The 19,318-nt window shown below is 44.4% G+C and overlaps 1 protein-coding gene across 3 annotated transcripts in view; it reads right to left on the bottom strand.

Moving 5' to 3' along the window:
- LOC121548460 (centrosome-associated protein CEP250) overlaps positions 1-13,837 on the bottom strand; it is a 135,785-nt gene extending 121,948 nt beyond the window's left edge. For all 3 annotated transcript variants that reach the window (XM_045210097.1, XM_045210098.1, XM_045210099.1), the window contains exons 1-3: positions 13,523-13,837; positions 12,060-12,211; positions 6,298-6,435 (exon numbers count right to left, since the gene is read on the bottom strand). In XM_045210097.1, coding sequence (XP_045066032.1) covers positions 6,298-6,435; positions 12,060-12,211; positions 13,523-13,547 — 315 coding nt within the window. In that variant the 5' untranslated portion in view covers positions 13,548-13,837. The remainder of the gene's footprint in view (positions 1-6,297; positions 6,436-12,059; positions 12,212-13,522) is intronic.
- Between the last annotated feature and the right edge of the window lie 5,481 nt (positions 13,838-19,318).

The raw sequence follows: 19,318 nt of genomic DNA, 5'->3' as shown, positions 1-19,318 counted from the left end.
TCTCTCTCTCCTTCCCTTCTCTCTCTCTCTCCTTCCCTCCTCCCCTTCTCTCTCTCTCTCCTTCCCTTCCTCCCCTTCTCTCTCTCTCTCCTTCCCTTCCTCCCCTTCTCTCTATATCTCCTTCCCTTCCTCCCATTCTCTCTCTCTCCTTCCCTTCATCCCCTTCTCTCTCTCTCCTTCCCTTCCTCCCCTTCTCTCTCTCTCTCTCTCCTTCCCTTCCTCCCCTTCTCTCGCTCTCTCTCCTTCCCTTCCTCCCCTTCTCTCTCTCCTTCCCTTCCTCCCCTTCTCTCTCTCTCTCTCCTTCCCTTCTTCCCTTCTCTCTCTCTCCTTCCCTTCTTCCCATTCTCTCTCTCCTTCCCTTCCTCCCCTTCTCTCTCTCTCCTTCCCTTCTTCCCCTTCTCTCTCCTTCCCTTCATCCCCTTCTCTCTCTCGCTCCTTCCCTTCTCTCTCTCTCTCCTTCCCTTCCTTCCCTTCTCTCTCTTCTTCCCTTCCTCCCCTTCTCTCTCTCTCCTTCCCTTCCTTCCCTTCTCTCTCTCTCCTTCCCTTCCTCCCCTTCTCTCTCTCTCTCTCCTTCCCTTCCTCCCCTTCTCTCTCTCTCTCTCCTTCCCTTCCTCCCCTTCTCTCTCTCTCTCTCCTTCCCTTCCTCCCATTCTCTCTCTCCTTCCCTTCCTCCCATTCTCTCTCTCTCTCCTTCCCTTCCTCCCCTTCTCTCTCTCTCCTTCCCTTCCTCCCCTTCTCTCTCTCTCCTTCCCTTCCTCCCCTTCTCTCTCTCCTTCCCTTCCTCCCCTTCTCTCTCTCTCCTTCCCTTCCTCCCCTTCTCTCTCTCTGCTTCTTTTCTCTTTACCTTCCTCCTCATCCTCCTGCTCCTCTCTCCCTCACACTACCTCTCATTGCCTCTCACCCTCAGCCACTCCTGGCAGCTATACACACACCTTTGTTTCCACACATAAAACCTTTTCTTTGAGGTTAAAGTCCAAAAGGTTAGAGAGAACAAGGTATGTATCACTCCTGAATAATTTCTCAAGTGTCTCTCTCCTTTTGTCCCCATAGTGCTTTCTCTCCATTGTCGCTATCTTAGCAACATCAGCCACAATCCATTCATTTCTGACAGAGGTGAGAAACAGATGAAACACTCATGAAGGTGAACCAGTGAACCAAACTTCTCAGGATACTAGGGCTGGGAATTGCCAGGGACCTCACAATACGATATTATCACGATAATTAGGTGCCGATACAATATGTACTGCGATTCTCACGATTCTGTCACGAATTCAGCCGAGGCTGCTCCTCCTCCTTGCTCGGGCAGGCTTCGGCGTTCGTTGTCACCAGAGTACTAGCTGCCACCAATCTATGTTTCTGTGTTCTACTTGTTTTGTCTATATTGCACACACCTGGTTCCAATTACGATAATTTGTTTCCCTATTCTACCCTCTGGTTCCCTCATGGTGTTGTGCGTGATTGTTCGTTGTTTTGTTGTCATTGACATTGTGAGTCGGTATTTTCTTCCCTGCGTGGAAGATATGTTTATTTTACTTGTGACAAGTAAAGTACGTCATTGACTAAGTTCTGTGTCCTGCGCCTGACTCCGTCCTACCGCTACACACTGACGCATGACAGATTCTATATGTATTGCGATTCGATACTGTGATTTTATTGCGATTCGATGTTCCAAACATATCGCTCACCTGCTGCTGCAAAGGGAAAAGAGAGAGACATGAGAAAACTAGTTTTGATAGAAATGCTGAAAACAAATTGGCTCCCTATTTAAAAAGAAGATGGAGAACAAGGAAAAATACTGGAGTTTTGGTGCAGGTACAGCCAACTAGTGCAAAAATAATACGGCGATACTGTCAAAACGATACAATAATATCCCGATATGTAACTGTATCGATTTTTTCTCTCATCACTATACGATATAAAGCAGGCCTAGGCTTTACAGCTCCTACAGAACAACAAGGTGATAAGAAAATATACTGTCTACATTACCTTATGTGCTGTATAATTGACTCACACATTGGGAGTCAAGGCCAAATTTCAATTAAATGAGGTTAATTCCATTCATGCATTTGTGCTGGCAGAACAAAGCAAAAAACAGTAAACATTTCTCCATCCTCCAACAGCTCTCTGCATTGTCTACTCACACCATCGTTGTAAAGCCTATTGTAGTGTTGTCACGATACCAGAATTCTGACTTAAGATACCGTTACCAGGTTTAGTATAACAATACTCCATACCAAAATGATACCACAGCAAAAAAAGAAGGCATAATAGCCAACGTCACAGAACTTGATCCATCACAGATAAACTCAACTACTGCACGGTTCAATCGTTGGGCATCTTTTTGAGTTCAATATCATTACATTAGAAAACATTTTACGTCAACATTTTTCAGAGACAGCCATGTATGCATTAATGAATCAATTATACAATCAATTTGAATTTGTTTTTACCAACCTAACTACATAAAAACATAATGGTCATAATTTATTTGAATGGTAAATCTCTATTGATAAACTGGGTAAATCAAGATGTAGCCTAGGCCTATTCACAATACAGGTGAATGCATATTCAATAGGAGTGTGTGCATGCATTGAGTTATTACGCTTGTTTTGGCTAATTTCATGGGGCTACAGACAATCTGTTTCACTTATTTGATTGTACTTAACAGCATTTGCATAGAAGTAGCTTCTTTTATAAAAATGTGCGCTGTCTCTTTAACCAGTAATGACCTCATTCATTCATGAGCCAAAAGGCAATAGATCATCTTTGCAAGAGACGTGAGAGACTGAATAAGTGAATGAATAACGTTTTCGGTGGCAATCAGCTTTGAAATCAGCATATTTTGTGTTATGGTACGCATATTATCACACACAAAGTACTAGGGTAGTGAATTGATGTTAGCTTTAGCTGTCAGCTAGCAAGGAAAGTTAGCGTACATATACACAGCTGGAAGCTACCGGTATCTTGCATTGTAAAGTGTTCGAGCCTGTATGGACATTGTTTTGCGAACAGTAATGAATAATTGCAACATTTCTACATGCTGTGTCACATTATTCAAGTGTGTTAACTTCTGTGCAGCGTGAGTGGGGACCTAACATGATGCAGCTCAGACTCCCAGTGCAGGCTAAGTGGAACAAGCACGGTGGGGTGCGCGCCTCGCGCTATACGGGGATATCGGCTGCGCTGATAGAGTTGATCCGTGAGACATATTTTGACAGAAGTACCGAAAGTAACACATTTTTAGTCCCGAACCGTTTTTCATGTTCTAGTATCGAAAAAGTACTGAACTTTCGGTATATGTGCAACACTAGCCTCTTGCTTTGAAGAGTTTGAGATGGAAGAAACTCAAAACTATGTGCAACTGACAAAAGACAATAACAAACCCTTTTTAATGGTTTACTGTACCAGCATACCTTTGAGTGTGAAAAAGCATAAGAGGCACAAAGACTACAGGAAACGGAGTACTCTGTACCAACATTGTATTACAATTTATTTTATCTAGGTTTGAGATTTCAATAGATTTTAAAGATTGCCACAAGCATATTAGTCTTCTAGCATAAAAGCAAAAGTTTGCAACTTCAAGGCTGTCCATCTTCATGAAAAAATACAGTTTTTTTAATTGCGTGTGCGTGCAAGTGTGTGTGTGGCCCCTGTCCTTCAGAGTAGCAGTGTGTTTCTTCCCTGCCAGCTGCACTGGTCAGCATGGAGCGGAGTGCTGAGTGATAGACTGATCGATGGGCAGCCTAATCAGCCAGCTTAACTCTAATACCCTGGACAGGTCCACATCATTATCATATCAGGCTCCACATGTTTCGAGGTGACAAGGAAGAGGCAAAAGATTAAAGCCAATCTTGTAAAGAGGCACCACAACTTTTAATCAGTGGTGTAAAGTACTTAAGTAAAAATACTTTAAAGTACTACTTAAGTAGCTTTTTTGGGTATCTGTACTTTACTTTAGTATTGATATTTTTGACAACTTTTACTCCACTACCTTCCTAAAGAAAATAATGTACTTTTTACTCTGACACCCAAAAGTATTAGTTACATTTTGAATGCTTAGCAGGACAGGAAAATTGTCTAATTCACGCACTTATCAAGAGAACATCCTGGACATCCCTACTGCCTCTGATCTGGCAGACTCACTAAACACAAATGCTTAGTTTGTAAATGATGTATGAGTGTTGAAGTGTGCCACTGGCTATCCATACATTTAAAAAATCAAGAAAATCGTGCTGTCTGGTTTGCTTAATATAAGGAATTTGAATTGATTTATACTTTTAATTTTGATACTTAAGTATATTTTTACTGAAGTTGTATTTTACTGGGTGACTTTCACTTTTACTTGAGTCATTTTCTTTTAAGGTATCTTTACTTTTACTCATGTATGACAATTGGGTACTTTTTCCACAACTGCTTTTAATGCGCTGACCAAGACAGGCTAGGTTTTATCTGGTAGCAGAGAAAGAAAGGAGGCTGAAGGAAGAGAAAACACAACACAGTGAAAACAGATGAGGAACTCATCAGTTCAAATGATTCTGTGCTTGGGGAGTGCTAGTAAGCACATGGTTAATCAGTGGCTTTGTTGTGGCACGAGATCTAACCGTACCTCAAACCACTTCCGTCAGCCAGTTCTCCCCCCAGCCCACAGCCTGGTCCTAGACTCATAGCAGCCCATTACTGGGTGTCTATTAAGGTAAGAGTTTGTTTAACTCCACACACATTTGGGGGAGCTGGGGGAACTCTTATAAATCATCTATAAACTGCTTTACACAAACTGTTTACAGGCTGTAAATGACGCATAAAAGAGGAAACAGGTTTGAGGTTGGGGCTGGGGGCTTGTGGTGGTGGTGTCTGCACACACTTCACACGATTATCTTCAACACACACACACCCCCGATCTGTGAGTGATTCACAAAGGAGGACCACAATACATGCATTCCACACTTCAAAACCAGCCAAAATGACAGACACGTTCATGAGAAATGTTGACTAACTGTGCAACAAAAAACATTCCAATGCCAAGAACAACCTGGCACCAATTAAGCTTTAGAAAGCACTGCAAATTCAAACCCAACAGGCAAACAAAGTATGTGCTACATTCAGTATTGTGTAATGGCATTGGGTTTCTTTCCAGCATGTTCAAATAATATTCAACAGTGTATGTAGGCTATATGCGCTTATCTTCAGTGTGCTGCTATAATGAATGAGCAGACTGATTCGTTTGGGTTTCATAATTAATGCTGCCTGTTGAAGGTCAACCGCATTCCATTCCTGTGAAGATTAAATGACTGAAAGGTCTGGGGCAGTCAGCTACACTGAGCGACAAAGAGAACGTTGGCTTGGCCAATAGGCACACCCTTTCCCAAACTCTGCTTGGGCTTATTTTAACAATCCAATACAAAAACAGTCATTTGCCTTTTTTCTTATTTTCTTAGTTCATAATTCACCGTTACTCAATTACTGTCAGCTTACTTTACAGCGCAGGATATATTCTACAGGGAAATGGAGGGGGATACCAATTTCTACAAAAGAAAACTTTCTGTTCACCCAAAATGCCGCTCTCATTATACTGTTCATGGGAGAAAAGCAAAGGTTCTCAAACAAAAGGCTGTAATTAGTTTTTGAGGCATTAAACCTGATTATTAAGCTGTGATACAGATGCCTCCATGACAATGACATCTTTAATGAAGACCATGTGGTTAGCAGCTCCAATGTCGACCCCAAGGCCCAGCTACAGTGAATACGGCTGATTTTGCATGAAAAGCCCAGTTAATAACATTAGGGGGAAATCTCAACAATCGTTCAGTGCAGGAACAAGTTCAGCAATACATGGGCCTGAGAGTAAATCAATCTTAAATTGATTAGATGTTCCCAGTGAAAGACTCAGATGAGGTTGTTTCCACCTACCTTGTTCTGAATTCACCTGCAAGCCCACTGAAGGCCTAGCTCCAGGCTTATTCTATGGGCCTTACCAATCCATAACACACACACAGTCAGCTGTCTATACAGTTATGAATGTGAATGTGACCTTCCTCATAGTCAGAGTGTAACCCTGAACTTAGCGGCCACCACTCCACATCATCATTAATGCTTAAGATGGCTAACAAGCCCACTGTCAACAGCTTCCAGGCTAATCGACATGTCAATCAATGGCGGGTGTGAGGCGGGCTTTTAGAGGGTCCCTGGGGTGGCTGCTTAGAGCACGCTCAGTTTAACACAGCACCGCACTGAGGGTGTAAACAGAGAGGGATATAGACTGCTGGATTGACTGGCTGATCAATGCCATTGATCACTCACCTCCAGCTCTTTGTGCAGGCTGGCTGTTCTCCCCTCTACCGCCCGGCCCTCCGCCTCCTCAGCCTCCAATGCCTGGATCAGAACCTCATTCTGCTCACTCAGGTCCCGCACAAACGACTGCAGCACACCCACCTTGCTCTAGAGGGAGACAGAGAGGAGGGGCACAGCAAACATGACCATAGTTAGGTGTTTAATGGAATATCAACAATGAAATTGATTGCTGCTACCCACCTTCAGTCAGTGTTATGGAGGGAGGACTGAGTGACCAGTTGGGATTAAAACAAATCCATTCATAAAAATACAGCATATTCTCAAACATCACTTTGTATGAATACAGCAAAGGAAGCAGTGATGGTCGGAGAAAGTTTGAAAGTGGTAGATATCAGGTAGGTAAATCAGGTAGGTATTTGAGGGAGACAGAGACAATTCTTCTCGCTTGCTGTTGTGTCCTTTCCTGTCCCGCCCCCATCCCCTCTCTGACAGCCAGCCCCTCTGATCATCAAGCAGGACATGCAGGGGGTGTTCGGGCCAATCCTGTCACATGACATCCAAACCACCCCCCATATTAGAGCTCTGCTAACACCAGGGGTACTATTAATCATACGCCACCTCTGATCTAGCATGGCATCTTCACAGCCCAGACACATGGATACTCTGACACTAATTCGTACGCAGGAGCATGCCGACTATCTGCAGAACAGCTCAGCCAGTTTGGACCCAGATTATAATTTAGCATGGGATGGACACATAGGAATTATTACCGCTCTGTCGGCTGTCAGGTAGAAATGGAGATAAATGCTCCATCAGACTGAAGGGTATTCGCTTTTCAAAGCCTCTTTTAGAGGAGTGGAGATGGAGTTGAAGTGGAAGTGACAAGTGCCCCGCCTCACTTAAACAGAACATAAACAGGTGGGTTTGATGCTGCCCTGATGCAAAGCCCAGCCCACCAGCTCAATCAGGCCGTGGCGATGGGCACTGGCAGCACACACCCTGTGAACTGGGGGCCGTACATGAAAACACCGGGCTAATTCTCTAGCCACAAAGACGCATGTGGGAGTCCTTACTGTGACTAAGGGATGAGAGGAGCAGCATTAGGTTCCTTGAGAGTACCAACATGGACCCTGCCAACATCAAAGGTTCCCCTTTCTGTTAAGTAATTCTGCCCTCAGTTTGAAAGAATGAGCAGGTGAGATGGTAAAGAGGATGGGGAGAGGGAGCGAGTGAGGAAACGTCTAGCAGGGGGGAGGAGGGAGAGAGTGAGAGGGAAGGTAGGGCAGGAGGGGTGAGAAAGAGGGGGAGAAAATGAGAGAGAGTGGGAAAGAGAGAGAACACAGAATACTATCTTTTAGGCCTTTTAGATGTATAATCCTGCCTCCCAGCTGTGAGCAATTTTACAAAACAAATCTCCTGGCCATGAGAAAGATAATGCAAACCTCATAATGACACAAATAATAATCCAACAACACCCAATAGCCAGCCACCCAGCTGCATCCAGGACAGCGGCTGGCTATCTCGGCCTCCACACAGCCTCACCACATTCAAATTCATATTGGATTTCTATTCTTTCACCTTTCTCAAAGCATCCATTTCAGACGGCATGAAAAAGTAATATTCCAGCAATAAAGCTTGATTTACACCCCTTCCCTGTTCCCCCTCTTCCTTTTTTTATTTGATCATTTAGCTGGGATCGTATAACTGTATATCAGACACAAATGAAATCAGCTACCGTGCACATTAAGGCCATGTCTTGCTGCAGCTAACATCCCCTGCAACCCAGCCGCCCAGCTCCACAGCAAGCCAAGGGCAGAGTCCCATTCATTTTCAGGCCCATTTCCTCCTATGATTAGGCGATCAATCAATCCCAGCCTTCAATCTCATCAGGCAGACGGGATTATCTGCCCATCTCCCCTCTCTCCCTCTCTCCACTCAGTCAAACACTCACTCCCTCCCTCCCTCACACACGGCAGCACATTAACATCAGATCAAGTAACACCCAGCGCACGCCGTCTGCCACATCAGCCCACCACAAACAGACAGTTCTTCATCACACCCTTCTCTCAACATCCCCTCTTTCCTAAGGAGTGAGCACACACACACAGTTCATTTTTAGAAGCATCAAGCATTAGGATCCCTGTGGATTGACAGAGAGTGCAGCCTTTGCTAAAGTAGTCTTTTCAAGGCTTTCACTTACACCTCTCCAAGCCCCCATCTTCCTTGAGAAGAGATTGAATGGATGGCATCACTCAACACCACTGGATCATAACTGCACTTGTGAGAGAGACAGTAATAAATCATTTATTTCTTAAATGTGGAAGAAGTCCCATCACACAATGTCCATAGCTTCTCTCTGTTATTCACTGCAGATGGAACACCGTAGGTAACAGATTAGGATTAGCTGTGAGGTTTGCAGTGTTAGAATACATTGATCAAGCCTGGGCTTGTCCTTCTATTGGTCAAAGATAAACCTCATATCGCCAACATGCTTGTGTACCCACAATGCATTGGGGAGCAGCTCCACTCTTCAGTCTCTGTCAGGTTAAGAGATGTTACTCTATAAAAGCATGGTAACTGAGGTCTTTGTGGTGGGAGAGGGGGATGAGGGATCTTTTTTACAATGTGGACCACTGTTTACACTCCCTAAATGGTGGCTAAACGGTCACTTGTAAACAGCAGAATGCCATTAAACTGGGTCCACTCAGTGCTGTTGGGGCTTCTCAACACGGCCAGATAAATGGCCCACTGGGACCAGGGACTGGGAGGGGATATGGGGTCCAAGAGACACCTCCACACACACATACTGGTAGAGGCAGACAGCAGGGGACAGTCTACAACCCATCAATAATGGTCCTTACAGGCCATGGGTCTACTCTACGCTTACAGTGCAGTCGGAAAGTATTCAGACCCCTTGACTTTTTCCACATTTTGTTACGTTACAGCCTTAATCTAAAATAGATTAAATTGTTTGTTTTTTCCCTCATCAATCTACACACAATACCCCATAAAGACAAAGCAAAAACAGGTTTTTCGATTTTTTTTGCAAATGTATTAAAAATAAAAACGGAAATATCACATTGCACCTTTGGCAGCGATTACAGCCTTGAGTCTTCTTGGGTATGACGCTACAAGCTTGGCACACCTGTATTTAGGGAGTTTCTCCCATTCTTCTCTGCAGATCCTCTCAAGCTCTGTCAGGTTGGATGGGGAGCGTCGCTGCACAGTTATTTTCAGGTCTCTCCAGAGATGTTCGATCAGGTTCAAATCCGGGCTCTGGCTGGGCCACTCAAGGACATTCAGAGACTTGTCCTGAAGCCACTCCTGCTTTGTCTTGACTGTGTGCTTAGGGTTGTTGTCCTGTTGGAAGGTGAACCTTCGACCCAGTCTGAGGTCCTGAGCGCTCTGGAGCAGGTTTTCAAGGATCTCTCTGTACTTTGCTCCGTTCATCTTTCCCTCGATCATGACTAGTCTCCCAGTCCCTGCCGCTGAAAAACATCCCCACAGCATGATGCTGCCACCATCATGCTTCACCGTAGGGATAGTGTCAGGTTTCCTCCAGACGTGACGCTTGGCATTCAGGCCAAAGAGTTCAATATTGGTTTCATCAGAGTCCTTTAGGTGCCTTTTGGCAAACTTCAAGCGGGCTGTCATGTGCTTTTTACTGAGGAGTGGCTTCCATCTGGCCACTCTACCATAAAGGTCTGATTGGTGGAGTGCTGCAGAGATGGTTGTCCTTCTGGAAGGTTCTCCCATCTCCACAGAGGAACTCTGGCACTCTGTCAGAGTGACCATCGGGTTCTTGATCACCTCCCTGACCAAGGCCCTTCTCCCCGATTGCTCAGTTTGGCTGGGCGGCCAGGAAGAGTCTTGGTGGTTCCAAACTTCTTCCATTTAAGAATGATGGAGGCCACTGTGTTCTTGGGGATCTTCAATACTGCAGGCATTTTTTTGTACCCTTCCCCAGATCTGTGCCTTGACAGAATCCTGTCTCGGAGCTCTACGGACAATTCCTTCGACCTAATGGCTTGGTTTTTGCTCTGACATGCACTGTCAACTCTGGGACCTTATATAGACAGGTGTGTGCCTTTCCAAATCATGTCCAATCAATTGAATTTACCACAGGTGGACTCCAATCAAGTTGTAGAAACATCTCAAGGATGATCATTGGAAACAGGATGCACCTGAGCTCAATTTCGAGTCTCATAGCAAAGGGTCTGAATACTTACGTAAATATGGTTTTCTGTTTTTTTATTTTTATAATTGTGCAACAATTTCTAAAAATCTGTCTTCACTTTGTCATTATGGGTTATTGTGTGTAGATTGATGAGGGAAAAAATATGTCTGTAACGTTAAAAAAATTGTGGGAAAGGGGTCTGAATACTTTCCGAATATAAGGCTACAGAATAAGTGAAACATTTTTTTGAACTTACAGAACTGGAGAGAGATCATTTTGAAAATACCTACATGAGTTTGACATACCCCTCTGATGGTAATTATCAAGTAAATTAGATAGTGTATGCTATGTAATTTAATTCAACTCTTAGCTCACTGCTTTCAAAACAACACTATAATAGGATAGGCAATGGAGATTCTGATATACTGTACTAGTCCTTCTTTGAACCCTTGACAAGAGAGTTCTAAAATGCTTGTTTTGTGTTTCCAGAGCAGAGGCTGTCAGAGGCTGTGTGAATCAAACAGGATTTCCCCAAACCGAGGATAAATGCAGTTTAAATGAGAGGCCGTGTTGTTTCCAAACTCTGGCATTGCTTCGCCATGGAGAGGATACTTCTGAGAGAAGGAGCTTTCCTCTGGTGATTAGAGTCAAAGAGACAAGCTTGGCTCACTAAAACTTTCATCAGCCGTCATCAAGCCCAGTCCTCAAGGTGTGCAGCCACCCCCCCACCCACACAGCCAACCCCATCCCACAGCCACTGACATGACATGCACAGAGGGAGTGAGAGAGCAGCGGAATTGGCTCGTCCTCATCACTTTCATCATTCTTTAGTGGAGATGAATATGAAAAATAGCACATCTTTAAATGTTGAGGAGAAGAAAAATGAATTAGTAATAGACTTACAAGGACTAAGAGCACGCACAGGTAGGGAAATTACTTTTTACGTCATAACAAATATTTTATTCCACTTTTACTGATGAGCACCAGCTAAAAGGTAAATTTTTCAGAGATGTAAAGATATTCAATAAAGGCCACTTAATGGGATAGTTAAAAAATAACCCAAAAAGCTTTTTGATGTAAAGACAGTAATTCTCTTAACAACATTGATCAACCTGTCATGCTTTCATTATGGCACTATACCTTTTAGCACCCAAGCGCTAGGCTAATAGCGTTATAAGTCTCTAAAACACCAAGTTTCCTCCCTGCCCTTGTCAGGCCCAGTCTGTTCTCCCTCCTCAGACTTCACATGCAGTGCCAGCAGTTAGTCGCCATAAAAGGCCTGTCACTAAGTGTCTGCATCATAATGTAGGCCTAAACATTTTCTAGTTTATTCTCACACATATGCATCACATTGCAGGATTGTAGGGGGACCACCTCATGATTTGCATCAGTCTTTGTGGTGATTTTTCCAGCCCTGACTGTAAGCTCTGGGGAACATAATGTAGGTTGGTTGATCTGTTATTTACTGGGATTGCCACGTGTGATTTTCTCCACTGACCAAGCCAGTCTAAATAATCAGTTCATTAGCGGAAATCACACTCTTTCCCCAGCACATCCAAACATCCAAGGAGCGTGACCGCCATTACCAGTTTACCTGCAGAGCTTCCTCCCGGCTGTCATCTGATTGGTCAATGCGTCGAAGGCGCTCGTGGTAAAGGGTCCGGAATTCCACCAGGAGTTTCTGCATCTCAGCTGGCGGCTGAGTCTCTCTGGAGTAGCCATGATCCCCTGAGCCAGACCTGTAATCTATCAACACAAATAAACACATATTACCATCAACACAACTAATGCATGGACACCATGTCTCACAATGACAAACCTTTAACTAAAACAGTAAATTATGGCATTACCTACAGTACCATATAGAGAGACACTGTAAAAAAAACAGTGATGGGATTTCAGTGCGGGCATCAATGTCTGAGCTGGCCACTGATGATCCTCAGATACTCTCATAAGGACTGTGACTGTCCAGAAATGCAGCAGCCCACACAATAAATGGCTTTAATAACATACCTGAATCCTCAGGTGAGTAAAGCCCTTATTTTTCAAGTCATCATTTTTAATTATGTGCTGCAAAACCTACCCAGAGCCCCTTGCTTCAGACCACAATGCCTAGTTATATTCTCTCTAACAGCAGTAATTAATCTAGGGAGCAGAGCAGCATAGTCTCTCTTTGAGGAGCGGCCTATAAAACACATTTCACTCCGACAACTAATACGTTATAACAATGGCAGATAAAGAGAAACTGTGCACCAAAGGAGCAGGTGAGATTGTGGGCAAAGAACAAAGGAAAATGCCCAAAACTCAGAGGTTTACAACTCTATTTGTGGGTATGTGTGAGTGAGCTGCATCTAAATCTTCTGAAATCATTGGAAGGAAAATAAGTAATGAAAAAGGAAAGTAGAATAAATCATATCTTGCTGCAGAGTAGCCTTGACTTGGAGGATGATCTTGATAGAGGTGGTGCTGTCCATTTAATTCATATTGATGTTTACACACCACCACCCCCCCATCTTCCTTATCTCACTTCTGACCAAGTCATATTCTGGATTAGATTGAACCAACTCCAGATCGAGATGGAGAGAGAAAGCAAGAGGAGAGCAAGAGAATGAGAGAACGAGAGAGAGACAGAAAATGTCCCTTTAAAAGGGAGGTTTAGTTAATTAACAAATCAGGCTAGTGCATTTAAATTACATTTAGAACTAGCTAACTTCACAAACAGCACGCACCTATCTGAGGCACAACCATCATTACAAATCTCTCAGTGGCAGTGTTTTGCATCACGAGCCTCAACTCGAGCTGCTGAGTGAGATGGATAGATAGTAGCAGCAACCCAGCTAGCTAGCTACTTTGACAAACAGTGACAAAAGTGTTTTCCAGGATATGGCTTTAAACCCACAGGCAGTATCAACTTCTTGAAAGACTACGAGGTCGCCTAACGTTGATAGCCAAATAGGTAACGTTAGCTTATAGCTAGATAATTATTTGGCTAATTCCGTTAGCTGGCTAGCTAACATCAACAGAGTTGTGTTGTCCTCATAATATATAGCTAGCTACCTGTTGCACTCCGGCTGCTTATCATTTCATTCGGTTTCGGATATGCCAAGAGGCTTTATGAGGCTCCCTTGCACAGATGTAATCAATCTCATGTCGTTCAGCAAGTGAAAGTCTCCCTTCCACTTTGCATTATAAATGCAGTGGTAAACTTATTGCGTTCCGTTTTATCCGCTGTCACCACGTTCTAACATTACCCGCCTGGAAGCCCCCTTCTCCCGCTTCGGCACCTGCACATCCTGTCAGTTCCAGTTCCAACAGAGAGACTAGCCAATCAGGCAATTATTTTGCGTAGCGCTTTTGTCTTTAGAACCAATCACAGTGTAAACATTGCCACGAGGAGGCGTGAACCAGTGTTTGTTTTGGGAGTGAAAGTCCCAGATTTCCATGGAAACGTGCACAACTAACTAGCTGTTTGGTTGTGACGAGCGTGCATTACTGTCCCTTGGACTGTCCCCTTTCTTGTTGTTTAATTGTGACAACCTTTTTAGGCAGTGATGAATTAAGGTAAAACTATTTGTTTTAGTGACAGTCACACATGTATAATGCAAAATGCAATATTAAAAGCAATAAAAAACGAAATTACTATCTCTTCTACTACTGTACAGATCAGAAAATGGAAGGTCCAGATTGTGTGCTATTATAATTTTTTGACTTGCACCTTATTTCAGGTATGGTCAGTGATATCACACCTTGCCTTTTTATGTCTGGCCCTTACAATTGGAAATAGCCCATGTGGTCTGATGTTCTCATAACACTCTGCCTGCACAGTGGTTTCATCTCCTTGGAACCTCTTTCCCTTGCAAATATAGGACACTTTATTGAAATTGAATTTCCAAAGGTCCTTTGTTTTATGAAGAATAGAAAGTAATGGGCAGTGAGAATATATTGATGGTTATATGCTGCTCCTCTGCTCAGTAAGCTTGGAATGAGTTCCTGTTGAGAATCATAAGGCAAAGCGTGCTGAAAGCCGCATGATTGCTATATTACTAGATTATTGACTTGAAAATTGCCTTCCCTCTATTCCTGTTTATTATGAGCATATTTGTTTCCTGCCTTAAACTCCATGGCCTAAAAGGCTATCAGGGTGCATGATGAATAAGAGATACTGAAACTGATTGCTAACAATATTATTTCTTATAATGTGCTGTGAACTGTAGAGCTTCTGAGCCTCATAAACATTTATAAGACCCTGCGTCACAACGGGAACTGGACAAATTGTTAAAATCTGCTTGCCCAGGGGAAGCTGTTTAATTCACAAACACAATATTGCATGCCTGTGAGATCTTTGTTTTGCTAATGCAGTGCAACACAAACCAATAAAAAGCTGCTTGCAAATCACATTCATCCATAACCTCTCCCGAAATTCTCAAAGGAAATTTTACACACACCTTGTTGTTCTCCCTATTCTGTGCATATCATGCCACCAGTGGCGGTCAGTACTGTTTATGATGAGGGAGGACAATTTTTTTTAATGAGAATGGCCTTATTTCCATTACAGCATTCATCCATAACCTCAATTCATATTCCATTCACCCAGTTCAATGTAACATTGATAGGTTTAGGCTGCTACATGATACTCAATTTTTTTCCTTATATCCATCATGAGGTTGCTACAACCTAGCCTATGAATTAAAGTTTACAACATAGGTGCACACTGGTTGAGAGAAACATTTGAGATGACAGACAGTGACACATGGACAGACAGTGACACATTCAATACCACCTTGCACACTCTTGCCTGCATCTACCTTATCTAGGGTGTAATCATTAGTCCAACAGTTGCAAACGAGAGTTTCTATTGGATAAATTCAGGTATTTTTATCCCTGTGTTGTTTGCTTCTGTTTAAGAAACATTTTTCAACAGAATCGGCAGAATGAATACACCCCTGATCACACATAAACACAGTTCACTTTCATAGCAGCCATGTTGTATTCATTCTAGCCTCTATGCACTCTCCTCCTCTCACCTTTTCCCTTTGTTTGTGGACTTCAATGAACAACACATCAACTGTATGTACCAGGCAAAAAAAAACGTTGCAAGCCAAACCATGTCATAACCGCTACACACAGCCTACATCGTTGTCCCCATATTACCTAAAGTAACGTCCTAGTCAACATAGCTAATAGAACTAATGCGTTAGTGAACCCGCTACAATCATGCAGTAACGTTACAGTGTATAGTCAGTAAGCAGTTTCACCGGCGGACCCTAGTGCCAATAAATTAATAAAACCAAAAGCTTACCTTGACATGGAAGAGTTCCAGTGTTGTGTTGGATAGTCATAGCCAGCTAGCTAACATAGCATCCCTCTGTTTGAGCATGGTGTTTGAGTAACTAAACTAGCCAGCTGCATTTGCTAGCTAAGTAAGTGAAACTGAAAGTGAAAAGAAATGACAAAATTTCTCTCTCTCTCTTGCTTCTCCTTCATTTTTGAATGAATGAATTTGTTGAAAACTGTTCAACTATTATCTTTCTCTCTCTTTGAGTCAACTACTCACCACATTTGATTCACTGCAGTGCTAGCTAGCTGTAGCTTATGCTTTCAATACTAGATTCATTCTCTGATCCTTTGATTGGGTGGACAACATGTCAGTTCATGCTGCAAGAGCTCTGATAGGTTGGAGGACGTCCTCCAGAAGTTGTCATAATTACTGTGTAAGTCTATGGAAGGGGGTGAGAACCAAGAGCCTCCTAGGTTTTGTATTGAAGTCAATGTACCAAGAGGAGCACAGAAACTAGCTGTCCTCCGGCTACACCATGGTGCTACACTACAGAGTGCTGTTGAGGCTACTGTAGACCTTCATTGCAAAACAGTGTGTTTTAATCAATTCTTTGGTGACGTGAATATATTTAGTGTAGTTTTATCTAAATTATTTCAATGTTTTGTGATTTTTTTAAAAATGAAATTCACTGAGGAGGATGGTCCTCCCCTTCCTCCTATGAGGAGCCTCAACTGCATGCCACTATCCATTGTATTTATCAATTTCCAGTTGTCTTATTAATTTTCTGCATATGCAGTAAATGTTCTGGTTGGACAAATAGTCAATGTATGAAGGTTAGATTGATTATCACCAGTCCAGGAGAGACATGCTTTAATCACTTCACAATAGACTATTGAATGCTGTGCAACATAATCACCTGCAGAGTTTAGTGGATTGTGTAACATTGTATAGAGTTCAGATTAGGCTGACGCGTCGGCGGCTGGAATTTGTGCAAATTTGTGAGATTCAATAAAAGCCTTTCCTTATTTTTCAGCTTTTTAAATAATCACCTTTGACATTGCCACGTCTTGTCAATATTCTTGAGCAGGAATCTAGTGGAAGCACTGCATGAAAATAGGTCTATGTCTTGACAGCTTTAATTAAAAGTGTCTTCTGTTATTAGGTTGACGTAATGTTGCTTACATTGTGTTGTTGCCTTGTGCCAGCTCTATTCTTGGTGATAATAGCATCATGTCTCTCATTTTGGATATCACCAGGGGTTGAATGGAAATTCAGAGGTGGAGGAGCCATATTTGGTTTATGCCAAGATTAGGGTTAGGGTTATGCTACACTCTTAGAAAAAAAGGTGCTATCTAGAACCTAAAAGGGTTATTTGGCGGTCCCCATAAGAGAACCCTTTGAATAACCCTTGATGGTTCCAGGTAGAACCCTTTTGTTTCCAAGTAGAACCATTCTGGGTTCCATATACATAGGGTTCTACATGGAACCCAAAATAGTTCTACCTGGAACCAAAAAGGGTTTTACCTGGAATCGAAAAGGGTTCTCCTATGGGGACAGCCGAAGAACCCTTAAAAAAATTTTTTTTAAGAGTGTAGGGCTGGCCCTAGCCTTATGTTCAACCCTAATCCTAACAATAGCTTCATGTTCACATCTCGGTTCAACCCTAACTTTAGCCTCAACCACAATCCTAACCCTAACCCCAACCCTAACCTGCACAGCATTGCATGGAACTCCCTTCCATCTCACATAGCGCAAGTAAACAGCAAACCAGGTTTCAAAAAACAAATAAAGCAACACCTCAAGGCACAATGCCTCTTCCACGTGACCTCCCCCATGTGTGTGTATGTACTGACATGTATGTGTAACTGATAAATGCACACATGCACTCTAACACACACTCTACACACACCTCACATTATTATTCTTTAGTTGTATTGTTTCTGAAATGTGTGTACATTTGAGTGTCTTTAGTTGTAGTTAAATATATATATATACAGTGCCTTCACAAAGTATTCACACCCTTTGACTTTTTCTACATTCTGTTGTTACATACTGAATTTTTATTGATTAAATTGAGATTTTGTGTCACTGTGTCATGATCGTCGTTAGATGATGAAGCGGACCAAGGCGCAGCGTGATAGGCGTACATACTTTTATTGTGTACACACACGAACCAAAACAACAAACCAAACGATACGTGAAGTCCTAGGTTAATAACACAAACCTTAACGGAACAAGATCCCACAAAATAACAGTGCCAAACAGGCTGCCTAAGTATGGTCCCCAATCAGAGACAACAAGCTACAGCTGCCTCTGATTGGGAACCACCCTGGCCAACATAGATATACACGAACTAGAACACAAACCTAGAAAACTAAACAATAGGAAATCCACACCCTGGCTCAACATTTAATAGTCCCCAGAGCCAGGGCGTGACAGTATCCCCCCCCAAAGGCGCGGACTGCGACCGCGCCAACCAAACACAACAGGGGAGGGGCCGGGTGGGCCTTCCGCCTCGGAGGCGGATCCGGCTCCGGGCGTGACCACCACTCTATCTCTACCCCCCCGTAGCGCCCCTGGTCTGGTCTGGCCCCGCTGGCCGGAGCTGGACTGGACACCGGTGAAGCGGATTGCTCTGGCTCCGGTGTGGAGCAGCTGACCGGTGCCGGACCAGGCACCGGTGGAACAGGCACGGACCGTGCCGGACTGACGACGCGCACCACTGGCTTGGTGCGAGGAGCAGGAACGGGCCGGACCGGGCTGGCGACGCGCACCACTGGCTTGGTGCGGGGAGCAGGAACGGGCCGGACCGGGCTGACGTCGCGCACCCCTGGCTTGGTGCGGGGAGCAGGAACGGGCCGGACTGGGCTGACGACGCGCACCACTGGCTTGGTGCGGGGAGCAGGAACGGGCCGGACCGGGCTGACGACGCGCACCATTGGCTTGGTGCGGGGAGCAGGAACGGGCCGGACCGGGCTGACGACGCGCACCATTGGCTTGGTGCAGGGAGCAGGAACAGGCCGGACCGGGCTGGCGACGCGCACCATTGCCTTGGTGCGGGGAGCAGGAACGGGCCGGACCGGGCTGACGACGCGCACCACTGGCTTGGTGCGGGGAGCAGGAACAGGCCGAACCGGGCTGGCGACGCACACCATTGGCTTGGTGCGGGGAGCAGGAACAGGCCGGACCGGGCTGGCGACGCGCACCACAGACTTAGTGCGGGGAGCAGGAACGGGCCTGACCGTACTGGGAACACACACCACTGGCCTTGTGCGGGAATCAGGAACGGGCCGGACCGGACTGGTGACACACACCACTTGCTTGGTGCGAGGAGCGGGACTGGGTTTCCTCATAAACCTCCGCTCCCTCTGCTGCCTAACCAGTTCCTCTCGCCGTGCCTCCACACTCTCCTTCTCCCTCGTGACCAGTGGCCCCCGTAACCTGGCGGCCTCCTCAGCTAACCTGCTGAACCGCTCTATCGCGGCCTCCCGCTGCCTCGTCGTCCACGGCGTGAGCCCCCCCCTAAAAAAATGTTGGGCTTGTCTCTCCCCCGTGAACATGGCCTCCATGGCTCT

This window comes from Coregonus clupeaformis, chromosome 33 (genome assembly GCF_020615455.1).
Source record: "Coregonus clupeaformis isolate EN_2021a chromosome 33, ASM2061545v1, whole genome shotgun sequence".
Taxonomy (NCBI): Eukaryota; Metazoa; Chordata; class Actinopteri; order Salmoniformes; family Salmonidae; genus Coregonus; species Coregonus clupeaformis.
The sequence above is the reverse complement of the archived record's forward strand: the minus strand, read 5'-3'. Positions and strand labels throughout refer to the sequence as shown.